This window comes from Neltuma alba, unplaced genomic scaffold (genome assembly GCF_004799145.2).
Source record: "Neltuma alba isolate B1F8T4 unplaced genomic scaffold, ASM479914v2 tig00011113_pilon, whole genome shotgun sequence".
NCBI lineage: Eukaryota > Viridiplantae > Streptophyta > Magnoliopsida > Fabales > Fabaceae > Neltuma > Neltuma alba.
The window spans coordinates 312,505-339,919 of NW_021635851.1; the positions used below are offsets into that span (position 1 = coordinate 312,505).

Genomic DNA, 27,415 nt, shown 5'->3' on the forward strand with positions numbered 1-27,415 from the left:
GTCCTAAATATAAGCCCCCAATTCACTTTGTCTCTTATATTTATATTTTTTTTTTCAAAGTAGCTTTTATAACAATGATAGTTCTAGTCAATACACTTGATTAGTAAGGATATTTTAGGAAAAACAACATCTATTTAAGACAAATAACTTACTCAACTTACCTCTTTAATCTCCTCAAATTAATCAACTGACTCTTACAATTAATAACAGAGGTAGTACTATATAGTAACGGGGGAAAGTTTACTTTTACAATATGCATCAGATATTTGAATTGTCAAATATTGCACAGTGGTGAGCGTAGTTTCACTTTTGAAGATGATTCGGCCATAAATATGCTGCTCAAAGACCCGTTCAAAGATCGGCCTGGGTTCATGGGTCTTGCTGTCTTCCAAGCTCGGAATGTCATTCATGGAATTTATTACGAATTGTTTTGGATGGTAGAGACGTGTGAGGTGACGCTGCTTCCTGCTTGTCTTCCTTCAATAATTGTCCACAATAGTGAGATCGGCGAAGCACCAAATGGAAGAACAAGTTAAGACTTTCTACCTAGAAAGAAAGGTTTAATGAATGATCATATCATAACCAATTTATAAAGGCTGCTACAGTCACTATCAATAATGCAATGCTGTGCATCCAGGGTACTATTAATATGATCAAGAGATAAGGAAGAGCGAGCGAGCCGGCCGGCCGGTAATTGATTGATTGAGGCAAAGGGGGGAGAGAGAGAGAGAGAGAGCTGAGGTGATGTCGGCTTTTATGTCTTGAACATTAATGGGGTGGTGGAGTTTTAGGGAGTTTAAAAGCAGATATAATTTCTGGTCAAAAAAAAAAAAAGCAGATATAATGGGGTACGTTACGTTTCGCAGTGCAGCCACATTGAATGCGAGACGCGGTTTTGAGATGCACAAGAGTGTCTTTACACTGTTGACTTCGCCTTCCCCGGCTTGCTGCTTCACTTTAATGCTCTTGCTGTCAACTTTTGACTCTTTGGCCCCTTCATCTCCCATTTTTACTCATTCAAGTCAGCGTTCTCACCTCCCCCTCTTCTTCTATATATGCACATTTCTCTTGCCCTCCGAAGTTAAGCTTGCTCTACACCAAAGTACTGAGGCAAAAATAAGTTAAACTAAACATCATCAGCGCACAAGAAACACACAGAAGATATTTACAAAAGCTGCAGTGCGAAGGAACAAGCCGAGATGGGGAGACCGCCTTGTTGTGATAAAGAAGGGGTCAAGAAAGGACCTTGGACTCCCGAAGAAGATATCGTTTTGGTCTCTTATATCCAGGAACATGGTCCTGGCAACTGGAGGGGTGTGCCCACTAATACAGGTTCATATATCATTCGGTTTTGTTTTTTCTCCTTGTTCTAGACTGGCTTTTCAGGGCCCTTCTTCTGTACTGTTGATATCTGACTTAATTAGCTGGGGGATTTTTCAGGGCTTGCACGATGCAGTAAGAGTTGCAGACTTAGATGGACTAATTACCTTAAGCCAGGAATTAAACGTGGTAACTTTACAGACCAAGAGGAGAAGATGATAATCCATCTTCAAGCCCTTTTGGGCAACAGGTAACTAACTAATTAATCCGTCGTCATCTTTAACTTTGGGAGATTCCCTTTGGATATTAAGAGCGTGGAGTTCATTTTTATGTTGTGCAGATGGGCAGCCATAGCCTCGTACCTTCCCCAGAGAACCGACAATGACATAAAAAACTATTGGAATACCCATTTGAAGAAGAAGCTCAAGAAATTGCAACCATCAGTTGGCCAGGGCAACTACGGAGATGGGTCATCAGCCTCACAATCAATGCCCCGAGGCCAGTGGGAAAGAAGACTTCAAACGGACATCCACATGGCCAAGAGAGCACTCAGCGAGGCTCTATCTCCAGATCAGACACCTTCTTGCTTATCCGAATCAAATCCCTCTAAGCCAGCAACCCAGCGCTTAAGCTATGCCTCAAGTGCAGAAAACATAGCTCGTTTGTTGAAAGGATGGATGAAAAATCCGCCAAAGGCTTCCAAAACAAGCTCTGCAATCACACAAAGTTCTAACCTAGCTGCTTCAGCTTCTGGTTCAGGTCACGATACTGCTTCTAGCGAAGGAATCACCACAACAAGTGCATCGAAGGGAAACAGTACTGTTCAATTATTCGACACTAGTTTTGACTCCTTGCTCGGGTTTGAGTCTTTGGATTGCTCTTCGAATTCTGATTTTTCTCCCGAGGCTACTCTCGAAAGCAGGCAGGATTGTACAGGGGCCGATATGCCGTTATATTTGCTTGAGAAGTGGCTTCTCGATGACGCTGCTACAATCACATCAGTTGAAGATGCAGGCGTCCATTTTTTCTAGCTTGGTTCCATTTCAGACTCTGCAAGTTCGTTTTTTCCCTCACTTCTAGCGATGACTTCAGCCTGATTCCATCCCATCTCAGCCTTTTGGTGCCCCTGACGTAAATTTTGCCAGTATTATTATATCATTCTGTTTGTGTTTTTCTTGACTCATATTCAAGTAATGAGATTATATGCTTTTGAACACTTATTTCCGCCACTGTACATTCTAAGTGGCGACTGAAGTTTCATGAAATGGTTTGACGTATGTAAAACTAAATTTGCCAAGCTCAACTGAAATTTGCTAAAAGGAACTCTGGTTGTTTACAAAATGGGCATTTTCTATGTACTTTTCATTTTGCAAACTGGGCCTGAAAACTACCCAAACAATAGTTAGGGAAAAAAGGGTTTTCTAAAAGTTCTTTTGGGCAGAAAAATTGGAATCAAAATTGCAAAAAAAACCAACCTGCTACGAACTTAAACCAGTGATGATTGATTAATGATTAGTGAACAGATAACTATTTTGTCAAAAGCATATCACAGTCTCTCAGATTAACTAACTGATAGTGGGTAGATTTGGGAATTTAGTCTCACTAGCTAAAACCTTTTCATCAACAAATGCCAGTACAGTTTAAACCACAAAGAGAATAACCAAAAGGTGACAGTTACTCATTCATCAGGCAAGCAAAAAAGTTTACTCCCTTCTGTTTTCTGGAGATCCCATTTCTTTAATTATTTTGAACCAAAGATGAATTGGAGAATTGGAGGCTGATGAACCTTTTAAGAATTAGTTTTGAATGGGACTTGGTTGACAAGAGTGTGCAGGAAATCAAAGAAAATGGAAATGAGAATGAGCTATTGCACAAGATATCAGCTCAGAACATGTATGTTGGAATGGCATATATAAAAGAGGTTTTGAGCAACCTTGATCGCCCAAATGTATTTATTCTGAGAGAGAGAGAATTAAGCGAGAGTAAATAATGGAAAACAGTTTACTACTTAATATTCAATTAAAAACGTAAAAATTAAAAAAAAAAATTCCACTTTCCCGTCGACGAAAGGTTTTGATACAATAAAAGGAGCGTAAACGCGTAGGAGGAAAAAATCATTTGATAAATGAAAATGAAATAGCAACTCGTCGAGTCCTTACTGATCCTGACAATGCATTAACCTAACTTGCTTGACTGAGTAAATGTGTCCTAAACAAGCCCTTAGTAAATAAATACTTGCACGTCGCACGTACGCCTAGTTTCGTTTGCAGCTAGTGTCAAAATTTAACGAAGCTTTTTATTACAAGGAATGATAAACATTTCATATGAAACAATTTTTAAAGGATCTAATTCTTCTTAAACTCTGGGGAGAAAAAACTGAAAGCAAAATCAACGACACATACGCAGAGATTAAAGCGCGTCAAAACAAAATCAAAGACTCATAAAAAGGGTTAAAAGCACAGCCCAAGTAATTCATTATTAGCGGCTAGCTTATTTAAAATTAACTGTTTTTGTAGCATCGATGCTAAAAAAATTTAGAACTGGCTGAACGGCCGGTACGTTGAATGCAAATAAAATTTGATTCGATAAGAAACGTGTAGAAATTAATTGGAGATGGGAATTAATGCATGTTGCATTTTGGGTGGGCTTTCCCGTAAGGGAAAGAGGGGGAAAAAGAAGACAAAAATTAAATTTGTGTGGACGATGTATTAATGTTGGTTACATCACGACCTGGAAATTATTCACTCTTACAGCTAAGCATATCAACCAAAATAAGAAATCAACTTGAAAAAATTGAACTTTACAGGATGTATAGTCCATCTCTCATAAATGATACATATTAAAAAAAAGTATAAAGAACAATATATAACATCACAAGATCCCTCTCCCTCTCATTTTTATGACAGCTGTATGAGATATACACTAATTATCAGTCATAAATGTACATGTGATGCATTTTAATTTCTGAGTCACCCATTTTCTGAGGTCCTTTTAAAATTGCATTTTGGCGTACGTGATGCAGAAGATTAACTAAACCTACATATATATATATATATATATATATACACACACACACAAGCATCTGATCTCAAGGACATATAAGAATAATATCATGAAATTTTAAATTAAAAGTCTTTTAAGCATCATTGATTTTAATTTGAAGGTCCTCCGTCGTCTCAGTGGAGCTACTGGCTCTATATATAATTAATATACATATGTCACTGACGTGCAGAAGTAGCAAAGTTATGTTGTTGATTTTGACAATGCCAGCATTGGATGTTATTTCGCATGCCCAATCCAGCATACCCATATGGAAAGGGAAACTATATATATAGTATAGACATAGAAAGGCACTTGTTAGCTACCAACCACAGAGATAATTGAGTTGTTGAAGGCAGAACATGTGCCTCCCAAACATGACCTTCTGAGCCCATTTCATTCCGCATTAAGTGCTCCATGTGGACTGCATATAGACACATGCATACAAATAAACACACATTTCACCGCACGCAATCTCATATCTATTTATACACATATACACACACACACACACCAGTAGCAATCTTTTAAATAGTATTATACATATCGCAGGTGTTAACAGAAATTCTGCAAGTGTGTGCAAGTGGGTTATTGAAAACCAGCAGGCGTGAAATCATAGGGCTCATTCAAAATTTATGCTTGGAAGAAAGACAGATCATGTCCTTGATGTATGATGAGATATATTGGATTTAATTATTACCTGATAGGGCACATTGAATAATATTGCCTCGTTTTTCATTCACTTATTTGACCCAAATACATAGGCATGATTATGAGGATTGAGGGCTTATCATTTGGTCTACATATGTGTGTGTTATAGGCCACGCACGCCAGCAATGAATAATAAGTAAATTAGCTCGTTTAATTGGTTTTGCTTCTGGAAAAGTTAACTATTTAGTTGCTTCTACAGTACTGGGTGTGAATTAAAAACTTTAAATGAGTCAATCAAAAAGACGTGCTTCTAGAAATCTCAGAAACCAGAACATGTGAAAATGCTGCTCAGAATGACATGATGATGAGTTGGTACCAATATCATGTAAAACGGCAGAAAACAAACAGTAGAAGAGGAGGCTCACAGTAACTTTGACACGGTCGAAGTTAGGTGACGAGAATTAATTAATCTCAGTGAAAGAGAGAAGGAAAATGTAACAGGTCTGGTCGTAGAATTAATTAATCGATGACTATTTGCTTCCCTTTTTTCTTTTTGACACAGAGGAAGAATAACGCGGAAAATAAAGGGTAAATGGGATCTCTGGATTGTCCCGTGTTATCGCCCTAAACACTGGATTATTCCATACGCCCGCCTCCCAATAACATCAACATGTGGGGCCAATCATGGACAGCCCATGTTAATTATCCCCATCATCCGAAGGTGCCCTTTTAATAATACTGCCTCCGTACTAAATATTTGAACTAGTTAATTGATTTAAAAAAATTAAAAAAATAAATTAACTTAGTTATTTGTAATAAATAAATATTATTTTTCTTGAAATATTTCACTGATTATGTATATTTGATAGAACTATTATTATTATAAGAACTATCTTAAAATATATATAAATACGAAAGATAGATTGTAATTTTATATTTAGAACCAAAATAAAAATCAAATAATATCTTATATTAAGAACATGATGTGGTATAAAACAACAGTAATCTACGAGATTCATTGCCCACATATTGCCCAATATTAATTTACAATAGCTAGTCAATGGCCAGGCATGCACTGAGATTTTGAACACTTTAGACCAATGCAAACGCTCCCGAGAGGAAAGTTGCATATATAGTCTGTAGATTATTAATTATTGCACCCCCTGTTTTTAGAATTTGAGCACCCTAGACTGGACTAAAATATTTTAGATATATGATATTTTAACACAAATACTATAAATTCAAACCCAAAAGTTTAAGTCCATTAGACACACATTATGGAAACAATTTGGATCAAATGAATTGCTTATTCTATGTAATACTCCTCTAATCCTAAATATAATGCATATTTTGTAGTGGATCTTATATTTAGAACCAGAACAGTAAAACCTAATCCCAACAAATTAAGTAATCACTTTGCATAATATTTTTATTTTCCTTCAAAGATACTCCACTACTACATAAAAAGTTAGATTTGAGAATTCTACTATGGAAGGCATCGTGAATAAGTTGTAACACTTTTTAAAGTGCTACAAAATATTTTTAAAAATTTTTTAAATAAGTTAATATGTTATAGTGCTTTCTTGAGAAAGCGTTATGTGAGGCATACTTCTTGTAGCACTTTCTCAACAAAGTTACCGGAAACATAACATCTTGTAGCATTTTCTTAAGAAAGTGTTACAGAAAATGTATATTTCTGTAGCACTTCCCTAAGAAAGTGTTACGGAAGGTATTTTTGTTTTAAAAGTTAATTAAACAATGTGCTACATTTTGTTAAATAAGCGCTATAAAATGTGCCCTACAAAACAAATATTTTGTAGTAGTGATCTAATAACCATTATAAGATTGGTGATCCAACCATAGCAACATTGAACAATTAATATACTCTCTTTATTTAAAGAAAATAAGAAAACTTTATCATTGATAATTTCCTGAATAAATTGATAATTGTTCGTTCTTTTTCATCGATAATTATATTGTTTTTGGGTTGATTTTCATATATATTCTTCTTTGTAGGAAACAATATGATTTATGACGTATTTACACAATATATAAGCAAAAATATTTAATTGCGACAGTCAAACAAAAGTAGTAAAGACATCAAAGCCTTTGTAAGCTGAGACGAAAAACAAAGTGAAATAGTATATAAACATGATATATTGATGTCCAATATAAATAATAAAATATGATAAATACTGCTTTTCTATTTTTTTATATAATAAAAAGGGAATATATTTCTCATATATACGGAAATCAAACGGGATATAGCATTGTTCTTGGTAGACAACGGAAAAAGGAGAAGCAGGGCAATGCAACTTTTTATCATCATATTCCTCACACACACCTTCCAATAATTACAAATTCTGATGGAAACAAATCTAAATATTTGAAACTCTCCTATGTTTTTTTTGGGGGGGGGGGGCTTGCAATATAACAATAACTTTTTGCATTTAATTCTGGCAAGAAAATAATTTCCTACAAAGTTGCGAAATTAATAAGAAGTTTGGAATAGAGTGGGATATACACACACACACACTGCCCATGCTGTGGTCCCAAGCAAGAAAGGCATGTTGCATCATTTAGGGCACAATGCCTCTATACCCACAGGACCCTTACGTCTGCTTCATAGTTGGTATTTTTTTCTGACCCATTTAAGCTTCCGATCATGCCTACGTCAGGGATGAGAATCCAAGAGAACTCGTATATATAATTTCTCCCAGTACTATATGACTCTTAATTCAATTAATAATTGCGCATCTTTTGTGGGTGGCTACCAGGATCTGATTAGTAAAGCAAAAATTGTGATTAATTAAGCAGAGACTTTAATTAAAAGATGCTTTAATGTGACCCCAAAAATCATAACCCATTAAGCCCTTTTACTGTGACTTCCACAATATGGGTTGGGTAGTTGAGAAGCAGGAGATTTCATCTCTCTTTATCTTTCTGAAATGCCATCATTAGTCCTAATTACCTCAATAATCCATCTTAATCAACCTCCCTTTTGAATCATCTCTCTATATTCGTAGGCCCCTCGTATTACCGCCAAGTTTCTATCACTGTAAAACAGTACACTGCGTACTGAGCAAACCCCACCAACTAATAAATTAAATGGTCTCCGCATTCTACATTACAAAGTACAAATCAACCTGCGCATGTTTTTTATGAATATCGATGCAGTGGAAAAAAAAAGAATTTTAATTTCACTAGAAAGAATTTCACTGTTTATAATTGTAATTGTGTGGCTTATAATAATTTTTTGGCATATATTTGTATATTAAATTTATTGATAATGGTATTGATAAATTTTTTGCCAGAAGTCCACTTCATCAGAATTTAATCTATGGAATCAGAGGCCTCAATTTTATGATAAAAAAAAGAGGCCTTAATTTACTTCAATATCTATTTAAACCGAGAACAAAGAACCTTAATAAGTCCGTGCGTGTGCGCAATTGCCATATGTATGTATCAAGCCCTTTCATACGTAAAATTAAAACAGATTAACATTGCGAGCTTAATTAGTTTATCTTATTAATTCGCACACATCTATCGCCTATACTAGTCTAATTAGGCTGTGCATTTAAGTAATAAAAGCCTATATTAAATTAACTTTACCACATCACTCAATATTTTACAAAATCTTCTTTACATGCATATCCAGTTTTGCATATAGGCGTAAGCGTGTGTCTGTGCTGAATACGTCAAATTTGAGTGTGCTTGGTGGAGTATAAATGAAGGGTGGCCGAGTGGAAAAGGGTGGAAAATGGAAATTAAAAAAGCATGCTAAAATATATTTTTAGTCTTTTAACTTTATACAAAATTTTAGTTTGGTCTCTTAATAAAAAAAATGATAATACTAATATATTGAATGTTAGTAAAACATTCTCAAATGCTAACATATTAATTTTAATTTTTAAAATAATAATGATTATTAAAAAAATATTAAGATTAATAATTTTAAGGTTAAATGACTAGCAAACTCAAATTTTGTAGAAACTTAAAGAACAAAGTATGTAATTTAGCCTTAAAAAAATCAGAGGTGCATCTGGTAGATTTGCCAGAAGAAGGATGTTTAATGATTCTGCGTCGTGTTTTCATGATGTCTGATCATTCCATTCAAATAAGCGAAAAAAAATAGTTAAAAAAGTTATATCGAATATAGAAAGAGAAGGAGATATGCACATATTATATACTTTCCATGAGATAATTAACCAATATTTTGTGTTAGAAGACTGGATTTATAATCTCCTCTGAAAGCTTCTAGGAAAAAAAGAAAAGAAATAAAAGAAAGCAAGTCTAGCTTCCCAAGTTCCTAGAACAAGTTTGTTTAAAGAACTTAATAACAAAAAAAAAAGTAACTTGAAAATTTAAGCTCTAATTTTATTGCGTCGTTAACATATATTTATTCTTATTTTTATAAATCTATTTCCTTAAAGTTTTCACATTTATCAATCATAATCTTATATTTGATTAATTTTCAAGCTAACAATTAAAGATTACCTTTTCTCCTGACTGAAATTGAAGATACTAGGCCGTAACAGTGAAAAAACAAATTATAACAACTGAATTAATGGCGCCTTGTTGATGAACATGCAACACCCAGAAAAAGAAAAGAAAAGAATTAATGAAGCTCCAATGACACATTGAAAATGAAGCATGCATAATAATTAATCTCATGCTACTCTATACTTATTTATAACTCACTTGTACTCTAAGCCCATAAACTAAGAAATGCATTAAATTTATAATTTTTCCACCTTTTGCCCTTAGTAAAGAAAGAATATTAAAAATATGTTTTCTATTTTCTACCCACCTATTTACTTTATCTCTCTGTGTATTTATTAGTCAACATGGGTAAAATGAGAACAAGCTTATTACTCCACAAATAACTTATATTGAGGAACAAAATTTTTCCGTTCAGGTGATTTATAAATAGCAATAGAGTTTTATATTTCAAACTCGGACACCTTAATTTTGTCTCACATATTTACCAGCTTTACCTATACATGATCAAACTTAGAAGAGCAGTTGGGATTTTTTGCGTTAAATCTTAAGAGACCACAGAGAACTTAACTGTGCGTGTGCGTGTGCGTGTGCGTGTGGGAAATGAGCATATACATACATGCATCACTTCCTTATGCCATTTTAGGCATCACAATATGCGTTTCTAATCAAAGTGATCCATCGAATCAACGTTTAATTACTTGCGTCCATTTATTAATCATTGTGCAAAATTTCTAGTTAAGCAGAACAAATAAGGTCCTTTTATATGGCAAAGAATAAAACTTTTGCGAATACAGAGAGCTGTACATATCTACATGTATTCACAAATCCTAATTCAGATGCAAAAAGAACGGAGTCATTTTGTCGTATATTGCAAAGTTAACTATATATACCAGTTTTCAGGCCAAGCGTTATAGACAAAGTGTTGTTGATTTTGCACCAGTGACCCCCACAAAATTGCCTTTACGTACTATCATGTTAGGGGGCCACTGTACGCGAACCATTAAACCCAGCTTATTAATTGGTTGAATCATTCAATTCTTTCTAAATAGAATTAACCTAATTTATTAGTTTTAGTTGTCTAGTCAATTTGGCCCGATGAACCCATCACTATTTAGGTGAAAAGATAAAAGCTTTCCAAATTAAACCCATCATGATATTAATGAAGGTTTTTCTTAATTAATACTCCTCCAGTATAAGACCCTTATATAGTGTGTATAAAGGTCTTATATTCAGGGCCGAAGGAATACATACCTAAATCTTTTTTTTTCCGGTATTATTTTGTCCTAGATACAATTAGTTTAGTTGTGATCACCCACAGCAATTAAGCGCACGAAAATCTTATTGGTAATTACCAGGATTTAAAAAAGCCTTTAATGAACTGTTCATATCTAATAATTTGAATATTGAGAAGATCCAAATTCAAATGAATATTGAGAAGAACTATAGGGTTTGGCTTTTATAAATACATATACTAGGGTTAGGGCTTGGATTACCATCACAGAGTGAAAACTGGAAAGCTGTGCACCCCACTTCCACCCTTTTCTCTCTCTATCTTTCTCCCTTTATATTTCTATGCCGATTTTTAACCAAGCCAGTAAAAGGATTTTGACATGTATATAAGTAGCATTTGGAGTGATTGAAAGAGAGGGGATTAGTAGAGAAGAAATTGAGGGTTAGGTCAGGTTTAGAATGAAGCGTCAAGTATTAGTAGTGAGAAAAACTGAAGGTGGAAGAGGTTCAAGCGGAAGTGTGAGATATGGGGAGTGTCAGAAGAATCATGCGGCTAATTCCGGCGGATACGCCGTTGACGGTTGCCGAGAATTCATAGCCAGCGGCGAGGACACAAATGCTGCTCTTACGTGTGCTGCCTGTGGATGCCACAGAAACTTCCACAAGAGATTGGTGGACGCTACTGATGAGTCCTCTTCACTTCCTTCAAATTAATTAACTGATGGGATTTGAGTACCCTAAAACTTTGGAGCTTCCTTCCATCTTATATATAATATTTTATTTGATTTCCATATATGCTTGATTACATATCTGGTTTCGGGCTATATATCTGTGATAGAAGAAGAAAATCCCAGGTCGGAGACATTCGTTTCGCTATGAGGCGTGCAAGAAATTACTACTGATATGCTGGCGGGATGATTGGAAACAGCTCGTCTCGTTGTGTTAATTGTGAATCTTGTTTTCGACCTTAGTTGTGTAAGTTTAAGAGTTAGTTAATCAAGTTCTGGGTTTGTTAATTAGTTTGGGGGGGATCAAGCAGTTCTGGGCAAGAACGAGGATCGATCAAGTTGATTCATGATTGAATGCAATATATTTTACTTTATATTCTGTATCATTTTCATGGGATGCTGATCTTGATTTAATTCTAGCAGATTCTTGTTAATTTGAGGCCGCAATTTCCACTATAACAACCTCCACTACTTATTCACTTGCCCGTGCTCTCCAATATTATTTTTATTTTGGGTTTAGGCCAAACCTTTCTGAATTGTTAATTAATTAGCCAATACCTCTTTGCACGGATCTCGTTAATTCAATCACTTTTACTATGTCATGCATATTAACAAGTATTATGAGACAGTACTGTAACCTGCATAAATTAATAAAAAAGTTATTAAGAGCTTTAGCCTAGCTAGAATTATTGAAGGCCTTGTATATGCAAATAAATAAATATAGTGCATTTTATCTGGATAAGCAAACTTAATATGTCAACAGCGATTTTCAAATATCTCTTTAACACGCACCCTCTCTCTCTCTCTCTCTCTGTGCCTGCTTATTAAGGCAATAACTGGTTTTAGTATCTTCCCTAATAACACAATGTAGTTGTTGATGTTTGAGATCAATTCAACAGTGCAAATGTCTAATCGTGTTGGTTGTTGGAATAAAGACACCCTGCATCTCTTGCTTACTAATAAATTAAAGTTGATTCGAGCCATAATAACTCAAACTCGATCAAGGGGAAAATATTGGATCATCTCTAATGATCGGTCAAAGCACTTGATTACCAGAACCAATCAAATTTAGAAACATTAAGGTTATTCTAAGCTACCTATAACTTGGGCTTTCCTATAACATGAAGGAGAGGGGGTCGTGAACACTGATTAAAGCTCTTAATTTGCATCAGCTTGTGATTTCAGAAGAAGAAATGTAAAGATCACATTAAGATAAATTAATTAGAAGCCAACATATACACACATACCTTGGAATTCCCATATAGCGATGCAAACTACTGAAGCCACAAGCATGGATTTATTTATCGCACGACAAATAGAATATGCTAAGGCAGATATTTATGAATGACACTTGAGGGTTATAGATAGTATTTCAAAGAAAAGATAGATAGGAAAGGAACATGGTTGGGGTTCAAAGATATTTTGAACAGGTCCGAAGGTATTTTCCATGTAAGTTGCTGTAAGCAAAAGCAAAAGGGATGTTAGGCTTCAGATGGAGCTAAGGATGAACGAATTTTCAGGTATATGTTATTATAAGTGAATCTGGTAAATGTCAATTCCAAAATACAACACATAAGCAAAACAAATGTCCCAACTTGTATTATTGATCATTGAATGCCAGTACATGCCTCATTTCACTAACTTTTAGGTTTAATGAGGTCAGTTTTTTGTCCCCCTGAAAATATCAAGGAACAAATATTTAAATTCATTAACAAGAGCAGTTTATATATTGTCTCTTTTTTGTTTACATTGATAGAAATTCTACGAAAAAATTGGGGTTTGTATAAATATATTAACTGACCTGAGTCTTGTGGACCAATTTCTATGATATATCATGCAGTTCATTATCATATGCTCCAGGGGGTCAATATTAAATTTTCCCATCTAAAATTCCTATATGTTAGATTATGAAATTGAAATGATCCCTATGTGATGATGAAATCATCCAGGGTGTATGTAGATGTAGACACCTAGTAAGATTTTAATTCATTTCATTCAAAAATCTAAAATAGAGTCTATAAATTGTTAAACTATCATAAGAAGTGGCCTATTTTTAATACTTTATGCTAATACTCTGCAATGAAAACATTTTATAGTTTACCAGGGGGGCGGGTGTGTGTGAGATCTGTCTTTCTTATCCTCACACAATAGGAATGGACAATTTATGTACTCTATAATGAAACAAAATAATATCAGGCAAGATATTTTCTTGTCTTAGCTCATCTCATCTGTCTCGTTGTTATTTATACAAGGACTTATAAACAAATTTGCATGTTTATAAAAATTTTAAATTACAGAATAATATGTGCATTATTATGATGTTTAAAACATCAATTCGCTTTCGATTTAAACATACATTTCATTGCGTTTATTCCTGTTGTAAATATTAGCTACCTGTGTCTTTCTTTCTTTCTTTTTGCCTTCACCAAGTGAATTCTGCGATACATGATTAATCTAGAGCTAATTGAGGGGTTAATTAACATTGTAGTGGTAGTCCATTCAGTGTGGACTTTGGTGATTCATATGGTTCGACAATTTTAGTGGCCTTATATATTAATGCTTTTGATGGTTGCGTTGTGTGTCTTACGACTCCTGTGATAGAACAGTGCACGTGCATATTTCAGACTATAATTTGATAGTTGTGCTTGTCATTTAAATGGATTTATGGTTTACGGTTTTTTTTGGGGGGGGGGGGTTTATAAATTGCCGCTGAACTCAGGACTAAATCCATTTCGAGATAATTTAAGCTTGTCGTTAAAGAAGCTACAGAGAAGAAATTAATATATATTTTAGTTGGACGATCAATTTTGTTTGCCAATGTTGGACTATCAAAATTGGATGATACGCACAAAAAGAATTCCCATCTGCAGATTGTTGATTGGTTTTGATAGGAAGTAAAGATCTTAAGGTTTATGAAAATAATAAGTACCCTCTTTTTTTCTTTTTCTTTTGGCGAGTTTATGAAAATCCATAATGGTTACATCGTTATCTGAAGGTAGATGTTTAACCTGATTCTGATGTGATCTACGAGAATTTTAAAATGGTAATGTGCTTGTCTACTCATAAGTGGCATGATTGTGGAAGATGCAAAGTGTGTGGAGCTTCCCACTATGAAAAAGAAACATATTTATCACAGACACATTCACACTGCCTTCCTCACCACCCAAACTTTCAATTCCATATTCCTCACCCATCTTACCAATAAACAATACCTAAATCTAGGTTTCATCCGTTCAATACAGTTTTTTTTTCCCAACTGTGCTATATACTCCTCCAATCCTTAATATAAGACTCGTTTAACTAATTTGATTAGATTAAAAAAATTAGGTAAGTTAGTTAATTATAAGAAATGTAACACGTTTTTTCCTAAAATACCATAATCATCTTTCTTAATACCCCATCTTCCTCTTCTACTTGATTATGGTTGAGGGAGTATCTATTGGGGTAATTTAGAGAAAATTAATAAATATGAAAAATGAGTCTTATATTTAGGACTAAAACTAACTCAACAATTGAGTCCTATATTAAAGACTGGAGGAGTAGTTTTCAAGCAGGAACTTTTAATTATCAGCATATTTTGGACATTAAATGTAAACACCTCTTTTAATATAAATTTAGATGTTAAATCATTACGTTACGAGAAATTAGTCTTTTTAATTAAATAACGCCCGTTGAGTTTGATGACTGTGTAAGTTGAGGGGCTTTTCCTCTTCATTACTGGGCCTCATTCCAGTGCTTTTGTTTATTTTTTAGTCGTCCAGGAAATACTGCAAGCTCGTCGTCTACTTAGTTACTCCAACTCTATGGGCTTGACCTTTGTTGGCAGAAAAAATGGGCCCAATATCCTCCACGGATCTGATGTATATTACTGGACCCAATGTGAATTTAAATCATGTTTATTTACAAACTACTCCCTACAGCATTATGTAATTTGGGCTTCTAGCCTGCTTCAGTATCCCAAAAAAAAAAATTTACTCGCTACAGAACAACAAGGTTGAGTCTAATAAAAACTAAAAAGAACTAATTTCTCATAATGATAAAAGCTAAAAAGAGCTAATTTCTCATGACGTAATGAATTAAGATTTAAATTTATACTAGAAGAGATGTTCATATTTAGTAATAAATCATACGTCTAACAAGATTATACCAAACGAGAGGATACTTGTGCCTTAAAAAAAAAATTATTCTCTGCAGTATACAATATACTTGATCCAAAATAGCAGTCATTCGGAGATGGGATTATTTATACCTTTCTCTCCTCCACAATCCCATTTGATATGGGTAAAGTGGGGGGAAATTAAAATTTGAGATATATTTAACGACTTAAAGAGGCAACCACCATTTTTAATTACTCTTCTGGTCTTTAATATAAAATCTATTTAACTAATTTGATTAGATCAAAGAAGTTAGGTGAGTTAGTTAATTATAAAAAAAAATATGACATGTTTTTTCTAAAACACTATAATCATCTTTCTTAATATTCTTCTTCTGTCACCTACTTGATTATGATTAAGAGAGTATCTATAGGGATAATTTAGGAAAAATTGATAAATATGAGAAATAAGTCTTATATTTAAGACAAAAAATGACTTAATAATTAGATCTTATATTAAGGATAGGAGGATTACAACAAATTAGTTAGAGTGATTTATATGTTGGAGCGGATGGAACGTTATAAGTTTGTTGGATCTGATGCTGAAGTGATGCGAAGGGTTTGATAGTTTCTCATTTTCCATGTCATGTGCATGAATGACCCTTGTTTTTTCTGGGTGTATAATTATAGAAACGGCCAGTTTTCCCTATTCCATATTACGTGTATTGGGGACCATTTATGGAATTATAATTATGGTGTGAGGGAAAATAGGAGGAGGGTTAAGGAAATATTGGGAAAATGAGGGAAGAGAGAGAGAGAGAGAATTATTAGAGGGACGGCAATAAATGGTGGTTTTTCATGGAAGTGGTGTACAGTGTCACATGGTGCATAGTGAATTTGATGAAAGTGGGTGCCATGTGAATGACAGAGAAAAGCATCATGGTTTTGCCTCTTTCTTCTCCGTTTCACCTCCCACCTCACCCTTCCCCTTTTCCCCCCTCCAATTCCAAATGCCCACACTGCCTTTTTCTTTTCCGCTCCTAATTACTTGCTTCCTATTTCCATGATTTATCTCCTTCTTCCTTCAATACATATATATATACACACACGCATATTTATGCACAATTACCGTATGAAATTCTTCGTTAGGTAAACTGGTTCGGAAAAAAAATGATAAAATTAAGAGACGAAGTACATTAACGCCACGCATTTATAATTAAATTCAACTCTTTATAATTAGATCATATATTAAAAACACAAGCGGGTGCTTAGCTTTTAGTGTTTAATTCGATCAGATTAGATGGATATTGTTGTCATTATTTTGCCAAAATCCAAGGGTAAATAAAAATCATTCATAAATTTGAGGATGGTACGGCTCCACTTGCCTCGTCCAATAATTCGAGATCGACAAATATGAGTGTGACAGTAGCTTCGTATGTCTTGGCATACCGGGAAAGATGGCAAGAGACAAAAAAGATCACAAGAGATTTAGAGAAAGATATATTTGACCTGTATTACTATTTTGTTTTATGACTTAACCAGAGGGGGATTCAGGCCAAAAAAAACAAGGCAAAGAGGGGGATTAAGTTGGGAGAAATAATTCCCCTGTCTCTCTGTCACTTAACAAAATGGCCCTTGTTACCAATGACTAGCTAATGGTAATGGTTGAGATGTTAGCAACTTCATCTCGTAAAGAAGAAAATACAAATTTAAATTCTGAAAAATATATTTATTGAGTGAGCTATTCATTACCGCTACTTGAAAATATCCTAATTTCATCTGAAAAAAATAGCCATTATTCAAAATTAGTTAGTAATATGAGTGGTTTCGGAATTGCCAAGTTATTAACTTGTAAACCGATGATAATGTGAACGGAGGTAGGACAGCCAAGTTGCCAGTGTCCGCATTTTTCATTGGTGTGAAAATAATATGATAAATATGCCAAACTCCATGAAAGGGTCAGAAATGAATCGTGGGGGTGAAAGATCTTATAATCAAATGGATGCTAAAGAATAATGCTAAAGATAAAGATGTTGTTAACAGATAAGAGATGGTTATGCACAGGACCACCACGTTCGCAAAGTGCCCTTAATCTTTTATGCCCCTCTCTGTAAATAATTGTGTGGTCCATTTGCAATCTCCCCCATATCTCCCACGCCCTCCTTTCACAATTTTTGTTCTCTTCCTTATTCCTTTCTTCCTGTTCTTTTTTTCTTTCAAGAAAATCAAAGCCTTAATCACATCTTGACAAGATAATGGAGTGGGAGCCGGAGGGGAATATAATCATTAATTAGGAACCCTTCCTTTGTGTTGGAGCAACATGGAGATTAATCGGTGGGCTTGATGGATGGATGTTTGAGGATAATTACAATTTAGCAATGATTAGACGTTTGATTGCCGCCTTCATAATCTTCTCGCCCAACAAACGGAATGAACGAACGTTAGGTGAAATTAATTAAACATATATATTAGCTCGCGGGCAGAGTTCAACGTCCATTCTAAATCCACCCCAACACCAACCACCGCCTTCGTATTTCTTCATCCTCACAATGACATCCAAGTAGGTAAATATCTACCTTCTCAAAATAATCAATCCTTTATCACAAAATATACACATACTCTGACGTGTTAGTTCCCTTTAATTAAAGAAGAATAGACCATTCAGCCACGGCATATATACGCATGTTTTAAATAATGACGACATAATATTTGATATCGGCCACGGCATTTAAATAGTGATCGTTACCTACGGTTGCGTGGCAATTGATTAGTTAATGTCCGATGGGAAATGAGGTTTAATTACCCGAGTGGGAGAGAAGAGGTCAATAAAGAGAACACAAAAGGGGCAATGGATGGGCAAAGTGAGTGTTAAAAAAGTACACATAATGACACAAAAGTGGTATTCTGATTTGGGGACGCACAGAGAGAGAGAGAGAGAGAGAGAGAGAGAGAGAGAGAGAGAATCCAATGCAAATTGCAAACTAAGGATGGGGGTTTGGCGTAAGAAATGAGGAGTTTGGTGTGGAGAATCCAATTATCATAGTGGGGGTGCTGCGTTATGCTCTGTTTTTGAGGGGAGGTGGCCCCTCCTTCTCCTTGTACGTAGTAGTATTGATAAATACTCGCGTGGACCGTCTTCTTCTTCTGATGCAGTAATGGGTTGCTCATCACAATGAAACGACCCTAAGTACGCTGTCGTTATCCAACACCCCCCACCCACACACATGTCCACCTAATACTCCTCTTCTTTTTTCTTCATTCCAATCCAACGCCCCAAACTGTTCCATGATTAACTAGACATGAATGAATTAAGAGTCTTTAGACTAACAAAAAGCATCCCATGTGGCGTCTAGCTATGCATACGATCCTAGGCGGGATATTTGTCCAAAACAGAGATCTTTAGGCTCAAGCTGTCTTGCACTTCTACGTTTACAGAGTCCGTATTAATGTATGTTTTTGGGGGCAAAAAAGAAGATTAGAATGCTTATGCAGTCTGAGTTTTTTTCCCCCCTCATCAGGACCTCTGTCCTTTTTTTATCCACCTTTTATTATAAAAATATTAGAAGAATTTATAAATATTAAATTTTTAAAAACAAATTCATATGTATATATTCATAAATTCATGTGCACATTCATGAAAAAAATTACGTCCGCTGTTCCAACATCTGTCATTTTTTTTTACCAATATGATTGTTTTTAGATATTGGCAGGAACATATCCACGGATATGTACGCATAATTTTAAATTACAGATACTATAAATGAGGGCAGATTCCTTGTGCTGTGTGACTAATCCTATCCACAAAAGAGTTGACTCGTTGTAACTAGGCCAAAGGGCCAACCCTTTTGACCCAATAATGCTCTGCTCACACAATACACACTCCCTTTTTGAAGCAATGCCCCAAAAACCCTCAAATTCCGCAGTTCAATTACTTCCTCATGTCACGTCACACGCCCATCTGATCGATCCAACAATGGCCCCCAAGATAGATAAACTCCGAAACAGAGCACTCTGTCTCTATTATTAATGAAGGGACCAAAACGTCATTTGACACAATCATTTTGTTTTCGGTGTCGATTATCCATGTCAGTACGCATAATAACAGTGCTCGTGCCTAACGTTTAATAATAGTAATAATAATAAGACTTTTACCCCGCGGGAATTGCCTCGGATTTTATGTTCAACGGAAAGGGGTGCCTAACCAAGCAACTTCATGACCCCCCAAAAACAGGGTCACTGTATAGGCACATGCACTGTTGAGGATAACGTGCACGCACGTTGTAATGGCAGAAACAGAGTACTAGAACTAAATAAGCTTGTTGGGTTCCGATGAGAATGGTTGAAATTCTGAGTTAGCCGGAGGACAAAGGAATAGGATTATGGTTGGGATTAAGAAATTGAAAAGTTGATGTGTCTAATCAGGTAATTCGGGGGGTCACGTCTGGGAATAGGGTGTGATTTGTGGAGGCAGAGGCAGAAAGTTGCCTCCCAGCTCTTTATAAAATCTTAATATTGGGTCTAATCAACTTTATTGACTCGGATGACGGGAGATAACTCCCATGTTAAGCGAGGTTTGTATTATTAGGAAAAGTGCTTTGTACCACGCTGGCCAATCAGAATCCAGCGTTGTTAATCATAGGATAAAGATGGATTTGGGAATCTGGGAATTAAGACAAAGAAGAGGGCACTGTTATGCAAATCTTAAAACGACACAGGCGCTTGTGAACCCTGAAATGAAATGACGCTGGGTGTCGTCTGAGTCCAAAAGAATGCTAGTTCCGGTACCTGCCCTCTGCACAAAATAATCGCCCACGCTTCTCAAAATAGTGTCGACGACAAAAACCAGCGTGTGGGCCACGGCTTAGAAGAATTCCTCGAACCATCATCTATCTTTTCATTGCTCTCAGTTGTCCTGTTTCACACTTCCACATATACCTAAAAAGGTCATTAAATTTATTTTTCTTACGACTCATCCAATAGTTGCCTTTTTTTTCTGGCTTGAAGAGGCTGGGATGTCAAATTTACACAAGATTTATTATATTATAACTATTTTTTAACGTTTTGTATTGTTTCTTATCCTGACACTATTCCCGGTTAATCAAACCTACATGTAACGGTGTGATCAATTGAAGAAAATAACTTTAAATCCAAGTATTCTATTGTGAGGCAGATCGGATACAGGAGAATTTGATGCTTCCGTCAATTCGCAGCTTTCCATATTCCATGTTCCATAATATACGTGAATAATAAACGCCAAAAACAAAATGGAAAAATAAATAACAAAAAGTTAAGTTATATTATTATATCCAGTTTATTCTTTGGCACAAACAGTCTGATTCGTCCCTCCAAAGCATGACACAGATCCCCTCCGTATCACTCTCTCGAACACCTTATTATTCTATGCAACGCGCCGGGACTCATCCATTACGAAAAATCAACCGGTGACTTGCGAATTGAGATAGTCTTGATAAAAGCCCAATATATCGCCTAACCTTTTTTTGTTCGTTAAAGAAAAGAAAAGAAAATAAAAGAAAGAACACCGTAAGGCCGTCGTTCAAAGTTCAAAATAACAGGGAACGGTGCCGTACAATCGGGACTTGAGCGGGAAATTGAGCGAAATCTTAATATTAAACCGTACTGATATTTCTGAATTAGAGGCAATTAAGGACGAGAGAGCCATCCGAGCCTGAGCTCAGTGGTTAGGACCATCCAACCTACCCTCTGCCCTGCACAGTACCACAACAGTAAACAAATTACTGATTTCATCAAACAACCCCTGGACTGGACCCCCTCTTCATTTATACATCTGACATAGGCCTATCATAAACTTCCGATTATAGATAAATAGAACACATTACTCATCGCTTAAAATTAATATAATTCCTTAAACTATTACATTAACGAACTACGTTATTCACAAATCATAATTTACTTTCAAATTTGGCAATACACACATATAAATAATTTATTTAATGTTCCCTCCGGATGAAATATAGCTGGAAAAACCAACAGCGGACAACACCCCCAGCGTCCTCGTCATTTTTACGGAAACAATATTTTAATGCTTGTACTCTTAAGCGCTACTTGATCCATCTACTTGCTTTCCAGAATCAAATAATTAAATGTAGCAAAGTGATCATCTACTTCCTTTAAAAGGAAAGTGCCCCACTTGCCCCACCCTCCCGTTGCTTGATATGTAAATATTAAGATTAGATTACCATGTTTTCAGGGACCAACTTCTAGTTAGTCGTAAGGATTAGATTCCCCCAAACTACTAATAAAATAACATAAACCCAACAGGCCCTATAATCCTCAAGTACACAAGTATGGATATGGAAAGAATAACACAAGGCATCCATTAAAATAATACGGTGTCTTTTGGAATCATTGGCCCTCGTCCCCATCCCTGATCAAAACTTTCCCTATTAATTAATTCGTTCATCACTTTATCGGATATCATTGGAAATGCCAAAACTATGCATTTTAGGACACTTCCTAGTTCCTAATAGATTAGCTTGATTTAAATACACCTCCACAATCAACTTTGCTTCCTTCAAAAGATTAAAGAATGGCATAAAAAGTTCGAAACCGACTTACTCTCATAAAATCCATGTAACCACACTTTCCGCCTCTCTCTCTCGGACACAAGTCAGAATATTTATTAAATTAGCTGATTCTCTTACTCTTTTCAACTTAACAGTAAGGCATGAAGAAATGAGAGCGAAAACACAAGCAGGGTCACTTCTGAGTTTAGTGTCCAGTGTCCGTCATCACCAAAAGCCCCCCAGGCAAACCCAAACTAAAACTGGGCGAGAAGGAGCGAAGGGTTTAGAACTCAAGTCTACCGATTTCCATAAGAACCATTCGAGCAGCAAAAGAATAGTAGAACCCCAGAAAATAAATTCCTTCTGGATATAGATCTCACTCATGTTAAATATCCTTAAGATGGTAATTCATAATCTCATTAATAAAAGCTAAACAAAAAGGAGGAAAAAAAATGAGAGAGAGAGAGAAAGAAACGACTAATTAACGGATCCCAGCTTACTCTATCTAATATATTATTTTCCTCCTTATTCTCCACCGAAGATTAAGAAGATGAAGACGACCCGTTAGTACCGGCGTTTGCCCCACTATCGTTCTGGCAGTGATGATTCGGATCCTGGGTGCTGCCGTTGTTGTTGTTGACCGTGATTTCATTGTCGTGATTGTTGTTTTGCTCTAGCTCGAGAACGTTTCTATTCCCATTCATCGCTTCTTTCTTCCCCAGAGTGTTCTTATTATTGTGCATCCAAACCTTCAAAACACCTCTATCAACCCCGACCTCGTGGCAGAACTCCTGCACCAACTCATCGTCTCTCTTCTGCATCTTCCACCCCACCCTCTCAGCGAACTGGTACATTTTATCCTTCTGCTCCTGGGTGAACTTGGTCCTGAACCGCTTCCTCGAATTCAAAGTCGGCGTGCCCAAAGCACTGGCCGGAGCAGCCGTGCTCTCCGGATGGGCCGGTAAACCGGCAGAGAGGGCCAGGAGCATGTGGGGTGCGGAGGGGTAGTAGGAAGATGAGATCGGGGGCGGGGAAGCTGAATTGGGGCTTCGATTCGGGCCTTGGAACGGCGGGGGTGGGGGAGGGTGGTGCCGATGGTGGGGCTGATACTCGATGACGTGGGTTGCGGTGGAAACGGGCTCCTCGGACTCACGGCGATGAAAATTGCGGTGGCAGCCGCAGGCGGCGCATGTGATGGAGCTGGGATCGGCAGAATTGGCACTGGGAGAAGGCATGAACTCGCCACAACCGTCGAGCGCGTGGCCTCCCAAGCTGGCTGCATGGTTTTTCAAGCATTCTTTATAGGTGACCGGCACGGGATGTTTGTGGTGGGGCTGGTGGCGCTTCAGGACGCCGTTGGAGAATGACAAGGACTTTACCGGTGCGGGCTGGATCCGGGTCGGAATTTCACCGTCATGTTCTGGGGATTTGGCACCGGTAGAATTGGAGGCGGCGATGTGGTTGAGAGCGGTGGAGGTTAAGTCCATGGCCCGAACATCCAGGGTCCTCAAAAGCAAAATCTATGCGCGGGTTTAAGGGGTCATTAGGGTTAGGCTTTTGTCCAGGATAGGAATCTATAGCACAGTGGCTGGAGGAGCGAGTGTTTTGATTATGTGGGAAAGTAAAGTAATTGGAGCAGTGAAGCTCGGAAGAGGACGAGGGAGGAGGAGGAGAAGGAGGAGGGAGATGACTGTTGATAATAGAAATCAGGGTATGTGGTTGTGCTTCTTAACCACCGGGGGTTTTTTAACCCTGGTTCTAATATGTGGTGAGGAGGGGGACCCCACAGGGGGTTAGAGGGAGAGGAAGGGGGAAATGGAAGTGGCAGAGGAACGGAAGCAGTGGGAAGGGAATGGGAAATAGAAACGGGAATTGAAGGGAGGGATTGGAATTGGGAAATGAGAATGAGGAGGTGAATGAGAAAGGGGAAAGGAAAATATAAGGTGGGAGTATATGGGAAGCAATAATGAGGGGGTCAGTGCGGAGTTGACTGTGGGGTAGTTCCTTGCATGGGGTTGGAGGAGCCCGCAGTCCTGAACCATTTACTGTTTCCTATCTTAATTTTGTCAAGTTGGCAGTTCCCTCTGTGCCCCAAAAAAACATACCAAAAAAAAAAAGAGTTGCCAGTCCCCTGCCCCACAGCTGTCACAGTGAAAATCATTGAGCTTTACCTTCACCCCTTCCAACTTGGTATCCGGCGAAACACCGAGCTGCCTGATGTTTTCTCAATATACACAAGAATCGTGGAAAAACATTCCAATAAAACAGGACCAAGTGACAAACAGTAAGAAAAATCACGGACCCGAGTAATTATGGTCCTTTCGTATTAAAAAAGTTTCTAAGTATTTCTCAGAAGTGACAAGATTGGAGTTAGCTTCTCAATTAAATAAGAATGTTGAAATGATGATGACGCGGATGACAATAACCGTCTTTCAATGTGTTAATACACACATGCAAACTGCACAGTTATTTATTCATGCAAGAAATACACGCAGCGTTAATAGGCATAACTACGAAGCTCAATCCACGAAGACTTGGGTGCGATAGCTTGAGTTCAAAATATTGGTGCCACACCCCCAAAAAAAAAAATCCGATTAATAAGGAGTCAGTTTATAACTGATATAATGATTAATGATTGATAATAATTTTTAAGTAACTCTGTAACGTTCTCTAAATGTATAAGTATATGCTAATCCTAATAAACTCAAGGCTCAAATTACCTAAATCTTTTTTTTAAAAATGTTGGGAGCCGGTGGGGGAGTACGAACTACATTTTTCTTTCTATACCTATTATTTTTTAATATAGATGTGCAATAATTTTTTTATGACCGTGAAATTTCAAATTTTTTCTGCTCGTGCCCTTTCAAACACACATCTCCGGTGAGGAGAAAATCCACCTTGTCTCTTTATCCCCAAAAAAATGACACACATTATCCGACTTTTCTTGGGATGGCACGTGGTGGATTTTTCATAGGCCTTATTAAAAGATTTAGTATTTTTATTATCAGGATGTATAAATGTAAATGAAATTGAATTAAATGTTAAAAGCATCTTACATTAGGTAAAGTCGAGCTCAATAAATAATATATTATAAAAATGAAAGATTCACAAACTTAAATTCAAAATTTTGAGTTAATATATACTTCTCTAATCCTGTTTATAATGTGCTTCTAATATATTTCATATATATTGAGAAAAACTTTAAATTGTATTAATTTTTCATTGAGATATAATAATTTTCTAATTTATCCTTATTTAATATATAAATCTTTAAAAAAATAACTATTAACATTATAATAAATAAAAAACAAAATAACATACTCATGTTAAAAATTTAGCAAAAATGACTATAAATAGGATGAAGACGACTGGAGGAGCGCGCGCGCCCACACACACACATAATATATATATATATATATGTATGTATATATGTATATTGATTGCTGTCCAGTTATTACAAAGGCAGCGTGTTTGGCTATTTACTGGGACTTGAAAGCAAATGGAAACGGACTTATCGGCTTAGCCACATCACGGCGTATTGGCCAGCGTTGGCAGCTTGGGATATCTTAACCACCTCAAGTCCTCAACCATATCATAATCATCGACAATTAAAACCCAAAAAGGAAAGGGAAGCCCCTGGGAGAAAATGCCACGCGGCATCCACCAGCTACCAAAGTCAAAATTTTGATACAACTTAGATTTACGAGTGAGCAAAATGGAACTGTAACCGAAAATTAAACTAAACCGAATTTAATTTCAGTTTTTAGTTCAGTTATTTTGGTTTCTGGTTACATATTTGATTTTTTAAAAAATAATTCGGTTTCGGTGTTCGGTTCTGTTAGTAAAAAAATGGTTATAATAGAAAAAACCAAAATAAATATATTATATATTTATATTTAATAAATATTATTCTAATAAATATATATATGTGGGTTTATATAAACTCTTTAAATATATTTATGTTCAAGAAATATGGTCATAATAAATATTATTATAATAAATCATATTGAATGATAAAATATTTATCAATTAATGATTGTAATTATATTTTATTATTATTTTAATAATTTAAAATCACTTTTCATATTTATATAATTTGATTAATCGGTTAACCGGACCGAAATATTTTGATTAATTCGGTTTCGATTAGTTCGGTTAATCAGTTTCGATTCAGTGTTTAAAATTTTTTCTATTCGGTTATCATCGATAACCGAACTAAAAAACCGAATACTCATCCCTACCCAGACTTATACTTGGGAATAAAAGGCTAGATGCACACTATTTTATGGGACATGAATATTTAGTTGGGTTGGATTCTGCATGCTTATCATTCTTTTCAAACTCAGGGAGTATTTATAAAAAAATTGATAGATTGCACACTAATAAAATATTTATATCAATAGTGAAATTTGAACTAACTTCTTATCATCTAAACTAAATCTATTTTCTCGCGGGTGATGCGAACTTCACTAACAGTACACATTTACACAGTGAAAACTGAGCCCACAATCCCAGCCTCTCATGCATTTGCCTTTGCCATTGGGCTCTGTTAGAAAGTTGTCAAGAGAAAAATTTACACACTCATGATAAATCGTCACGCCGGATTTTTGTAACTCTGGTATTCTATTTCGAGAGGGGTAACGTGAGGAGACATATAATGAAGGATGCATTGAAACTCACAAATCGGTTCTTCATTGTAGGCATAATAAGACTGTTGACTTTGAACGCTCCTGTATTATGCCTGGCTTCTCATTTCTCTATCGCGAGCTTTCCTCTGATGAATACATTTTTTGGTATTTGAATTTATATTTTTCTCTTTTAGAATTAGATCACTTGTCATTTTAACTAATAATTTATTGATACTCAGCTTGCCATTTCTTATTCCCCTGATATATTATTTTCTGCCAAATGTTCCTTTATTTGCATAATTTATTTTATTTTATTTATAAGCCACCTCAAGATGTTTTACTAAAACTATGAAAAATCTTAAAATTTATTAAATTGATTTTAAAATTTGACAACTTGTTGACTTCACTCCTGTTTAATATACGCTAATATACGTAATTGGAATAAAATCTATAGAATAACAAATAAATTATCACTCTTGTTCTTAACATAAGTCATTTATAATACATTCTCGTATATCAAGAAATGTATTCATTTGATAAAAAATTTTAATTTTACTTTGTACAAAATTTTTTCTCTCTATATTCACAAACTCTTAATCTCATATCCCTTCCCTCTTTCTCTCCTTCCAATTAGAATTAAACAAGGGTAAATTAGAAAACGAGTACTTCCTCCCGTGC

At 35.9% G+C, this 27,415-nt stretch overlaps 3 protein-coding genes across 3 annotated transcripts; 2 read left to right on the forward strand and 1 right to left on the reverse strand.

Moving 5' to 3' along the window:
* The first annotated feature begins 1,137 nt into the window (after window positions 1-1,137).
* On the forward strand, window positions 1,138-2,617 carry LOC114761254 (myb-related protein 306-like). The gene is made up of 3 exons (XM_028950581.1): window positions 1,138-1,332; window positions 1,441-1,570; window positions 1,661-2,617. The coding sequence occupies exons 1-3, from the start codon at window positions 1,200-1,202 to the stop codon at window positions 2,349-2,351; spliced, it is 954 nt and encodes a 317-aa protein (XP_028806414.1). The 5' UTR covers window positions 1,138-1,199; the 3' UTR covers window positions 2,352-2,617.
* An 8,585-nt stretch (window positions 2,618-11,202) lies between these two features.
* Window positions 11,203-11,457, forward strand: LOC114761251 (mini zinc finger protein 3-like). Its single transcript, XM_028950578.1, has one exon. It carries the CDS (start codon window positions 11,203-11,205, stop codon window positions 11,455-11,457), a length of 255 nt encoding a protein of 84 aa, XP_028806411.1.
* A 10,987-nt stretch (window positions 11,458-22,444) lies between these two features.
* LOC114761257 (zinc-finger homeodomain protein 9-like) lies at window positions 22,445-23,814 on the reverse strand. The gene has a single exon (XM_028950585.1). It carries the CDS (start codon window positions 23,594-23,596, stop codon window positions 22,652-22,654), a length of 945 nt encoding a protein of 314 aa, XP_028806418.1. The 5' UTR covers window positions 23,597-23,814; the 3' UTR covers window positions 22,445-22,651.
* Between the last annotated feature and the right edge of the window lie 3,601 nt (window positions 23,815-27,415).